Here is an 11,500-nt window from a genome sequence, read left to right on the forward strand (position 1 = left end):
CTAAGCTAGAACAGATTAGGACATGCCCATTACAAAAGATTAGAAACTCCACACTGGCTGTCACTGTGGTTCTGCTTCTCCCTTGGGAGCTTTTTGCTTTCCACTTCAGTCATGCTTGTATTAGGTACACTTCCACCATGCACCAACAGAAGAAAAATGGCCCCATTCTCCCTATTGAGTTTATTTTCTCTCAGAGAGGCTTGTATTTGAGTGAAGGACAGCATAATAAAGTAGGGAATGGTTGGAGTATGGTTATAATATATTTATTGATTAGTCCAGGCTCTGGTACTGTCTTGCTCTGCTCTTGCCACCTCTAAGGATTTAATTCGATTTGTGGGAAGGTTCACTCAGATTTTTCAGATCTTTTTTGAACTTACCACATCACTTTTCATGAGTTACTAATAATAACAATTGGCTAGAACACCTTGTTTTGAAAATGGGTGCAACCACAGGTTAATTAACAAAGTGCAAGACAAGTATAAGATGATGCATATTGTCAGCAGGTGTTTGATATAGGTGCAAGGTATATGTACTTGGCTAACGAAAGTTATTATCTTTTATGGGACCTGCGTGACCACGTCCCTGTGGGTCAGAATTGTTGGAAACACAACCCTATCCTGGCCACAAGAAACCATAAAGTGAATCGTAAAGTGAAGATCATCAGTTTTGCCTTAATAACAGACAATTGGAAATGAAATCTCTGCGGGGGGAGGGGGAAAGCATCATATCCACAGAACCATATCAAGACATTGCTCCCCATGGACAAGCATCTGGAAGAGAAGGAAGAAGAAAAGTTCCTCAACTGATAGCTTCTAAGAATGGAATTAGCAAACAGAGCAGAAAAGCTAAAGCAGGACAGACTCCTGTACACTCTGGCTTTTTGACTTTGAAATTTCCCTTTCTATCCAGTGTCCCCCAGAAGCACATTGAGAACCTTTTCTGTAGTGTGACCTGTGAAGACCTGAGTGACCATACAATCAAGGCAAAAGATTTTTGAATCTGACAGTAATGCTGATTCACAAGGTTGTGATAGGAATTATATAGATTATATATAATATTATTATATTACAATTATAATAGGTATAAAGTAAATAATACATATTATATACCATAGTATAGCTAATATCATTATATTTTAATATGTTGTTTTTATTGCTGTTGCTATTTTATTTGGAGAGAAATTTTGGAGAAGTAGATGCAAGCTTTGAGCAATTCGGTAAAAATGCCGATTGACTCCATCTGCAGGTTACAGCTGAGATGACAGTTTGGGAAAGCACACTATAGGCAGAGTCGAAATCACAGCAGGAATCTGGTCCGACGCCCTGCCTTAGAAATTGTGCAGCAAAGGCAAATTTCCAAATAATCTTCTATGAGTTCTCCTTCCAAAAATAAAGACTGTTGAAAATGTTCTGGTTTTTGTACATCTGTACCTTTGGAATAGGAGGAATTTCTAGTCCTACTCTCCCCTTGGTTTTCCTAAAGGTACTCAGTTTTCTTTGCCCTCCTCACTCAGAGCCTCCTTATGGAGATCCTGCCGATCTGTCCCTGATGGCCTGCTCCTGCCCTGCTCACCCCGAGAGCCTGCAGGAAAACAGGCATGACATGCAACAGAATTAAATAAGCAGGCAAAATAAAAATAATAATAATAAAAAAATCAAATCCTCCAAAATGTCACTGTCTTAAATAGTTCTGGTTTATCTCGTGTGATCCAGACTCAGGTCACAAACAAATTAAACACCAGGGTATGAGGAGTATATGGGTTTGGCTTAAATTCAGAATATGAAGCTCCATATCTGTACTGGGCTGCCTGATGGTGGTTGTTGGTGTTGCCTCTGAGGATCTTTGATTGCTACCTTTTTTCTTCCCTTCCTAGTGACATTTCTGCATTGAATTAGATCATTAGTGCATCAGAGACCTACATGGTAACCAAAGGGAGCTGGGAATTTACATAAATACACTTTACAGTTGCCCTACGCTAAGGCATTGACCAGTGTGCAGGAAAAAACAAGAGTATAAGTGGATGCATGTGTGTGTGTGCGTTTGTGTGTGTCTCTGTGTACATGGTGCTCTTGTGCGTGACCTTAGCAGTGCTCAAAACTTGTATTACACACAAGAAAGTTTTGATTCTTTTCTTTTAATCACAGCTCTACTTTGCAAAAATCTGCAATGACACCTTCTTTCCTTGTAGTTCGAGAGCTCCAGCCACTTGCATGTGACTTCTGCACAACACGATTTCTCTTCAGCCAGGCATGACAAGAGCTCTAACTATGCAGGGCTGATTGGCTGCAACAGCTCCAGTGCTCAGTGAGGTCTCTCTGACCCTCCTCCGCTCCATGTTGCAGGTGTACATTGCTTTCTGTAGCCACTGTCAACTGACAGCACTGGTAGAAGAGAGAAATTCCCACTGTCCATGGCCACTGGAAGAGAGTAGTGGTGACCTGGGACGCTGAGGCTCTACCTCTACTCTAGCTTTAAGAGCAACAGCTGGGAACTGTTTTTCTGAAGCCCCTGGATGTGCTAATCATCTGTTGGGATGAAGTATTTCCTCCAGTATGTTGCCTGTTTTTTTGCTTTTTTCTCTACTGGGTTTTTGATAGCATCTACCTGGACAGACTGCTGGATGGTGAATGCTGATGACTCCCTGGAGGTAAGATCAGGATGAGGACAGCCTGCTTTCCAAAGCAAAGGTGTCTTAGGCAGAGTTTTGATGTGGCCATGGGGTTCTTGGCATCATTGTTCCACCCTCAGGTAATGTTCTTCTGTTGTCCTGGATGAAAATAGATGGGGGGGGGGGGAAGGAAAGAAAAAAAGAATGACTCCTGCAGCAGCAGTGGAAAAGTGAGATTTTGTGTAACTCTCTGCTAGACCCTATTATTCAGACTCTGCTCTCATTTAGTAAGTCCAGGAAAAGTCTACGGGCTCTCGGTTTAGCTATGCATGAATGGGAGTACAGTTATCCTGCATTTCCAGCCTGCATGGATATTTTGGAGTTGTTTTTAAATGTCATACTTTTTGATTAAAGAGTCCAGGGTGCACCTTCTTGCTCTTCAAGTCTTTTTTTAACCCAGACATTGACCTACTGGACTAGTAGACGTTTAGAGGGAGCATAGGGACTGGTCTTAGATCCAAGACTCAAGGATACCTGCTTAAACTTATGCAGACATTAGCACTCTCACATTACAGAAAGGCATTGTGAAGGTATTTTGCAGTAAACTGCAAAAGACAAGGGAGCAGAACAACATATAAATGCAAGCTATGCCCTACAGACTCTAGTCCCCAAACAGTCATTCTTTTACCATCACTCAGTACTGCAAGACTGTATTTTTCTTCTCAGAGTAACCAGGACTTTCTATATGCTTAAGGGCTGCAGGGCAAAAGCGTGGCTCTATGAAAAACTTGATGATTTGTGCAATGAAGGTGAAATACCTTGCAAGGCAGAGTTTAGTTGCATATATCAGGAAGAAACTTTTTATCTGCTCTCCAGTGTAGGAAAACAACAGCTCATCAGGATTCAATGATTGCAATATAGAATGAAGCACAGGGAATGGGCTACACAAAACAGACTCGAGACGGCTGACTGGAGAAGAATTGCCATGACTCGCTGTCTCTGTGAAAAAATTGATGAATAATCTGAGAAAGAAAAGGGTGAAATACTACCAGAGAAACACTTATTTTCTCTACACAGCAAGAAACTGGCTGAGGTAATCACAGGTCCCATGCAATGGGATTGCTAGCAGTCAGTGAGTCTGATCATGGAGCCTCTTTGCAGGATAAACAGAGTGCATCCACTAATGCTAGCTGGATTATATTCTATATCACTGGTTAGGAGACAGTCTAGATTAATTTCAGGAGACCTTGAACAGTTTGGAGTCAGATGAATATATCACTATGAGCAGCAGAGCCAAATGGATCCAAACTGCCATCATTTCCAAGCAAAACGGATGAGGGAAGTCCAGGAAAGAACCAGCTCCCTTAACCCGAGGCTTTGTCACCTTGTCTTTTTGGCACAAAGGCACCTGTGCTGGACTGTCTCTAAGTGCTCCATTAACAGTAAGTTTGGCCATTAGCAACTACTGTTCTCACATTCCTGCTCTGAGTGTGAATACTAAATAATGGAGCAAAATGCCCCCAGCCTTAATATGTGACAGAATGAGCTCCCTAATGGCCCTAATGACTCATTGCCTCTTTAGGTAGCAGAATGCAGGTAAATCATCAATGGCCAGAAAGGCCTGGAATCCACAATGAGTCCTGCTTTCAGCTGGAAAAATAGTAAATCGGACAACTTTTGACTTCAAGAGAAAGGACCACCATCCTCCAGCATAGATGTTGCCACCTAACCTCTCTCTGATGATCAGACCATGGAGGAGTGACCTTCGGCAGAAGCAGGCCAGGGACAGCTGGAGCAGCAGTGTCCAGAAATGCAACAGGGAGCCTGAGAGCAGCTCAGAGCCCCTCGCTGCTGGGACAGGTACATGGTTCAGGAACAAGCAAGTTACTGAAACACAGCATGTAGTCTGAGCGGGTGCATTTTCCTTTGCATCTGGGCAAACTGAAACCTCAGTTGCCACAGCCCAGATGAGTGGTAGTAACTTGTCCAGCTGCTGTAATTCACCCCCTGCCTATGTATTTGCAGTGTTGACCAGAGCTTGCTTCAATGTGAGTATCAAAACAAGTCTGGGTCAATTTTTGCAGTGGTTATGCTACAAAAAGCCATAAATCAGGCTTCGCAACAGGCACTGTTGTGTACACTCAGTCTTTCCCTGTTACAGCTGGATTAAAAATACTACCGCTACTGTTAAACATGATCTGTTTTACTCTCGTATTAGGTTCATAAACATTTTATGCAAGCACCTTCTTACAATGCGTTAAAATGCTATGACTAACATCTCTCATATGTTTGTCCTCTATGCTTTCCACAGAAGGGGAAGTGTGTACTTATTCTTTCTTTTTTTATATTAGATGTGTTTTAATATTAATTATACATTATGAATAGGCTATAATTATATATGTATTATAGTCATAATGCAGTTTATATTTTACATGCATAGTTGTGTTAGGGAAGGCAGGTCGCAGGAATGTATTTCATAATTAGACTGGGAGGCGGTTTGACCATGATGCTTAGTTCCCGAGGGAGTCCTTGGCCAGTCCCAGGGAAGCTGGAGCAGATCTGCTACAGGAGAAGAAGTGTTGGGAAATTAATGCTACTGACATGGTGCACAGCTCTGGCAATGAGATGGAGGTCATCCATGCACCATCTGTGCCGAGGCAGGTCCCCCTCCTCTGGAAACCCCATGGGAAGAGAGTGACACAGCCCATGCTCGTCAGCCAGTGCTTGCTAATCAGCCTTGCTCCCTACTCAGGGATGGGATGGAATGTTGGGATGGAGCATGTGGATGCTTTGGGAAGAGCAGAACAAGCCAGAAGGACAAACAATACCCGAAGCAGAGGGTTGAGGAGGTTAGGAGGCAAGTAACAGAAAACCAGAGTAGCACTGTGCTGGCTCAGGCTGCCTCAAGGCCTCCCTCTGTTCCCATCACTCCTGCACCAGGAAACAGGATGCTGGCTGTGCATGTGCTGCACTGAGATGGGTCCTGAGCACAGCCTTGACAGGACAAACACAGAGAGCTTCTAAAGCCTGAAGAGTAGAGGTCTTTCTGGTGGCATTTTGATCTTCTCTATTTTTGCCTAAGTTCAGCACTAGCACTAGCAGGTGACAAAAAAAATCCCAACAAATAACAACAGCAAGAAAACATTTAGCAAGGTTTTGCAGTCTGAGAAGTGGGTTGTTTCACAGATTAGGCCAAGATTTATAATTTTGTGTCTGGAGACCTCTATTCTGCTTGGAAGATAATGAAGTCTGGAATCCTGCTAGTCCTAATAGTATAGGTGAAAAATGCTGTGTGTAAGCTTTTAAAAACAATACCAGTGTCAGCAAATGAGGAAGTACCTGAGAGCAGTGGCTGAATGCAGAGTAATATGAATAAGCCTAAGGTGATATGGGAGGAATACAAAACGGTATAAACACAAGTGGAACAAAATGCAATGTAATGAAAATATGTTAATTTCAAGCACAGCCTGAATGATAGTAAATTAAGACAGAATAGGAACTCCAGCTGAATTAAGAAGGACACAGTAAAAGCTTATGCCTAATAAAAATAGGTCAAACTATTTTGCATAAAATTGTTCTCTTGAAAAACACAGATTCAATTAAACCAGATTTTTCTCTCAATGCTTCTAATTTTCATGATATTTTGCATTAAATCTATTAAAAATAGGAAAAATTGTAAGTAATTAGTTTTCATGTTCACAAAACAAACTGTGCAGATTGTCTTCACTCAAATATGAATAGTATATTTTTTGCAAGTCCGAAATCATGAGTCATTTTTACTCTCCTTCAATCCCTTTTGCAGTATCATAGAAAATCTGTACAGCTTTATTTGTAGATTATATCGTGACTGGCTAAAGAGTTCAATGCATCCTACACTGGACTTTATTAAGTGATTGAGATGCACAACTATCTATTTTGTGATGTATAATGCATAAGAAAAAAAGGAATTTCTTGCATCATTCAAACAAGTATGGTTCCCATTTCCTGTAAGAGTTTCTCTGTCGATAAACTACAGTGGGGTGTCTGTGGAGTCCAAAGCTGCACTCACATTATCTCTGCTCCTTGTATGAGCAATCCCAGGAATGTTTTAGAGGTGCTTGTTGCCATATTTGCATTGCTAATGAAAATGCCTCCCATATTAAACTGATTTATGGAAGGCTGGGCTGGGAATGCTATCTAAGTCTTCAGTAGCACTGAGACGATTAGCAATGATGCTACTGCTATGCCTGCCGGAGTCTGGATGTCTCGGTGATGAGTGTGGTTCACTCACGGCACACAGGGCCCCACAGCCAACAGTGCACAGAGCCCAAGGGCCAGTGTCAGAGCCAGCTGGCTGCCTCTCATTTTCCAGCCCATGTTTACAGTCGAGTCATTTGGTGGCAGCCCTCCACAGGCCTCTGGAGAGGGGCTCATGTTCACACCTCCACGCTGGAGCAAACACTCTTTTATCACGCTGCAGATACATCCCATTCAGCACTCTCAGCTTCTAGCAAAACATTGGCCTCCCTGACTCATGCTTCCCAGTCATTTCACTGTACAGCTGCCTTCCTTCTTGGTCATCTCAGCAAGAGGGTGGAAAGGAGACGCAGACAGCAAATTCACAGGTCATCTCGTCCATGGCCCTGCCCAGCTCAGCCTAGACAATCATCTGTCAGGAGTAATCAAACCCAGTTTTAGATTATCTATGATTACAGTCACCCCATAGCCTCTTACAGCAGTTTCCCTCAGGACTTTTTCCTTAGTAATATATATTTTTTTCCCCTAATGTCTAATATGAACTTCCTTTGCTCTAATTTAAAACTTTAGTAAGGACACAAAAAGCACTGTCCTTCCAGTCTGTTCTGCCACTTTTTTCTTCTTCAAGCTAAACAACTAGTTTGCCATTGACATAACCGGACAAGGATTTCAGTTGAACAGTTTAGCTGACCATCTGCTGATTGGTGGGTATATTCATTTAATATCTTTTTTTCTTCTTCTTTACCCACAGGTGAGTACAAAATGCCGTGGCCTGTGGTGGGAATGTGTCACAAATGTTTTTGATGGGATCCAAACCTGCGATGAGTATGACTCCATCTTCGCTGAGCACCCCGGTATGTAAGAATGAAGGGTTTTTCCACAAAGAGAGGGAACACCCTGATCCCGATGGTGTGAGCATCTCCTTCTCATTGTAGCTGGGACTCAAGGTGCCCACACAATGCTGAGAAGCTCCAGTCACTAGCTGAGGCTATGTCACAGCCAGCAGGTTCTCAGCACACTTTGGCCTGAGTCCATGCTTTGACTATCAACACAAATGGTATCTGCTAATCCCAGGCACTTAATTTAGAGTCCAGTCCTTGCTGACAGTCATCTTTGACCAGGACAGCACCCAGAAGGTAACGTACTGTCTATTGCTTGAAAGAATGAAAAAGACTTTTTGCAGGTAAAAGTGTAGATGAAAACAGGCTTGTAGTATATTACTGAATCAGTAGCATGACGGAGGGTCTCTCATTGCCCCTGCATGTAGAATGGGCATTTATTCTGCTCAATGAAAGATAATTTGGTGCATCTACAAACGACAGCCATTTTTTCTTTTCTCAGTAATGTGTTGCATTGAGAGGAAGCTGAAGAAAGTTTCACCGAGAAAAATGTTTTCCCGTGGGAACTGACCGAATTACCCCACTAGCATTTCCATTCCTTGTGCACTAGAACAATCTGCTTTTATTCTACAGTGAAGCTGGTGCTGACCCGAGCCATGATGATCACAGCAGATATCCTGGCAGCATTTGGATTTATTTTCCTCCTTCTGGGACTAGACTGTGTGAAATTCCTTCCAGACGAGCCACACATCAAGCTGCGCATCTGCCTGGTGTCTGGAATTACCTTGCTCATTGCAGGTATTCCTCCACTGTGGATCCATCCTGAAGGATGCCCTTTAGCAAAAGAAGGAGTGGTTAAACCTTTTCCTACTTTGGCGAGAGAAGTGGGTGATACTCTGGAGGGTAAACATGGGAGAAGGAGAGTTATTCGCTTCTGATGTGTGCAATATAAAATTTACCCACTACTCACTGCCTGTCTCTAACAGCAGCTAGTTGAGTGTATCTGCTTTTATTTCATTTACTGACCAGGTGAGATGCCTGCTCAGTTGTTTGACTTCACTTACTGCCGTTCTACTCTGAGGAAGTCAGTGCTGACATGGTAAAGAGACAAAATTTCTGAAGAGCTAGAAACATGTTGACATCCCAGTTTGGTTCCTAGCTTTGCCACAGATTATGTGACCTTGGGCAAGTCCCTTAGCCCCAGATCTCTGCAGCTGATCTGTAATAGAGGGATAATAACACATCTCTCCTTTATAAGTGATAAAAACCTGATGGACTGAGGCATTTAGCTGTTACAGCCAGTGGGAGAATTTTGATATGAAAATAAACAGATTGCCAACTGGAGTACTAAGTCATTTCATTTGACTTTATGCCAGTGCTGAACAGCTATCTCTGCTTTAGCAGATGTGATACCACATGTAAAGCACACGGAGAGATTCTTTTAAATGCACTCTATTTTTCCGCTCACAATTTGTCTGAAAAATATTGTCAAAATTTTGAAAGTCAAAATAAATAGATTAGAAATATTAAATCATGAAGCAACTTTACAAGTTGATAAACAAGCTATGCTTTATCTCTTTTAAAGCAGAAATTTTAAAAAATTGATAACACTTTCTGATATCTGTAAGAGTGCAAACCCACAAAGTATAAACTCTGCCCTTAAAATACTCCCAATGATATCAGTAGGAGACAAGGTGACTTAAGCAAAGTGATCAAGTTGAGACAAAGCTGGGGACAAAAACTGATGTGCCAGGAGGTTCTTCCCAACCTGAAGTCTGAACCAGGAGACAGTAGACTATAACTCAAGGATTTTATATTTGTGACTGCCTTATGATCACTGTGGTGTACATGAGAGTGCTGTGTGGCACCTCTCTCCTGTCCTGCAGGTATCCCAGGCATTACTGGCTCACTGTGGTATGCCATTGATGTCTACATGGAACGCTCCTCTCTGGTCCTCCACAATGTGTTTCTGGGCATCCAGTACAAGTTTGGCTGGTCTTGCTGGCTTGGCATGGCGGGGTCCCTTGGATGTTTCTTGTCTGGGGCTGTGCTCACCTGCTGCATGTATCTCTTCAGAGGTGAGGAACTGTGACAGGGCTGGAACACAGTTAGGGGAGAGAGTGGTGGCTCAGGGTCTGCACAGAGCCAGGAGCATTCTTCTGGGTCTGTCTCTAGGAGGCAGGCAGGAAGGGGATGGGTGTTTGGTCTCTGTGCCCTCCATTACTTTTGCATGGTGCTGTAGGGAGCGATGTGGACACTGATCTGCATCAGCTTCTGGAGAGGCATCAGATTCTGAGGCCACAGCTGGGCTGGTGGACAACTGCTCCGCTGTCTCTATGGCTTCATCTTTGGAGGGCATCCAGTGTGCTGGAAGCAGAGGATTGGTGAGATAGTAGGTAGGGTTCCTCGTCCTGCATCAGGAGCACCAGGGCCATTCAACCCAAACTGTTGAACCTGATATAAATGCACTTATTCTAGCAGACTCTACGTTGGAGCAAAAATTCTCTGTGCTCCTGTATGCAGCATAAACACTGTATCATGGGCTCCAGGAAATCTGACAGTGTTGGAGCTCCAGTACTGCACAGATACCCCTAAATGATTGCTCAGCCCCAGTTGCAGTATGTTCAGCTGTAAAATGGGAATAGTGTTATTTCAGCAGCGCTGTAAGGCACATCAAAGTCTTCAGGTGGGAGCTGAGGTGTGACTATGACAAAAATGTGTTATTACACTGTATCCTGGCGATATTTGGAATGTTTCTTTCTCTGTATTTCAAAGCTTTACAGCTGAAAGTCACCAAACACTTGTTAGCAGGTCTTATTTCTCTCCTTGTATATCACAGATACCGATTCTGGAGGACTTCATTCTGCTCAGTCCTTGAGGAAAGGCTATTCCCCAGCTGGGACAATTGTAACAAATGTACATTTGCCATCTTCGCAAACAGCTACTGCTAAAATGTATGCAATAGACACAAGAGTATGAGGAGCAGGCAAATACACCAGAAAATCTCTACTTTTATTTGTTGCAGATTGTACAGAGACCCACGGTGCTTTTGATATGGATGCTAAGTTACATTTCAAGGATGTTCTTTATGGTACAATGTTGGCATTATGAGAGCTTCAAATAAAAAAATCTCCTTCAAGAAAGTAATTTCCAAGAAGGATCATGCTTTAGGGATTCCTGTTGTCTTGAGTACTGAGGCTGCTCACATAAGCACAGACTAAACTACACAAACTCTTTCAGCATTTGGTTCCATATAAGTGAGATAAATCAGCCACTCCTGGATCAGACCCCAGTGTTCAGCATGAGGATCCCCATACTACAAGATGGATCTGTTCCGTGTCTGGCAATGTGTCGAAAGAACATACAAACCAGATAATGCAGGCTTCTGCTAAGAGAAGGACTGATCACCTGGCAAACATCTGAAATATGTTCAGCCAGCATGTGGGTATGCTGTCCTCCTACAGGCAGCTCGAGAGTCCGGCAGAAGATAAAGAGTTGTGTTAAATGTCTGGCCGTATCTTTGGCCCATAAGCATCTACACTGAGAAAATACTGTATATTCAAGTATATCCTTCCCTGCAAAATACAGTCTTTTTCAGCAGTCATTAAAATGCACGTTAGGATTCACTAGACTTGCTGAGATCTGGAAATTGTCAGCTTCTTTTTTGCTTACTAAAAGTTTTGCTGGAACAAAAATGAAGTGAGTGAAGATACAAGATCTCTCCTTATGTATGACAGACACGTCAGCTAGAACCTAGGATCAATAGTTGTAAAATCTTCTACTCCTTTCTATCAAAAGATTTTTAAAACCAGTTAAA

At 42.7% G+C, this 11,500-nt stretch overlaps 1 protein-coding gene across 1 annotated transcript; it reads left to right on the forward strand.

Annotated features, from left to right (window-relative positions):
* Window positions 1–2,533: 2,533 nt before the first annotated feature.
* Window positions 2,534–10,662, forward strand: CLDN16 (claudin 16). The gene is made up of 5 exons (XM_062583081.1): window positions 2,534–2,647; window positions 7,596–7,698; window positions 8,317–8,481; window positions 9,570–9,761; window positions 10,523–10,662. The coding sequence occupies exons 1-5, from the start codon at window positions 2,534–2,536 to the stop codon at window positions 10,660–10,662; spliced, it is 714 nt and encodes a 237-aa protein (XP_062439065.1).
* The last annotated feature ends 838 nt before the right edge of the window (window positions 10,663–11,500 follow it).

This window comes from Rhea pennata, chromosome 9 (genome assembly GCF_028389875.1).
Source record: "Rhea pennata isolate bPtePen1 chromosome 9, bPtePen1.pri, whole genome shotgun sequence".
NCBI lineage: Eukaryota > Metazoa > Chordata > Aves > Rheiformes > Rheidae > Rhea > Rhea pennata.

Excerpts from the sequence above, each read along its gene's own strand:
- CLDN16 (XM_062583081.1), top strand. The coding sequence starts at position 2,534 with ATGAAGTATTTCCTCCAGTATGTTGCCTGTTTTTTTGCTTTTTTCTCT. Across the intron at positions 8,482-9,569 it reads AATTACCTTGCTCATTGCAG|GTATCCCAGGCATTACTGGC; the intron begins GTATTCCTCCAC and ends CCTGTCCTGCAG. Across the intron at positions 9,762-10,522 it reads CTGCATGTATCTCTTCAGAG|ATACCGATTCTGGAGGACTT; the intron begins GTGAGGAACTGT and ends TGTATATCACAG.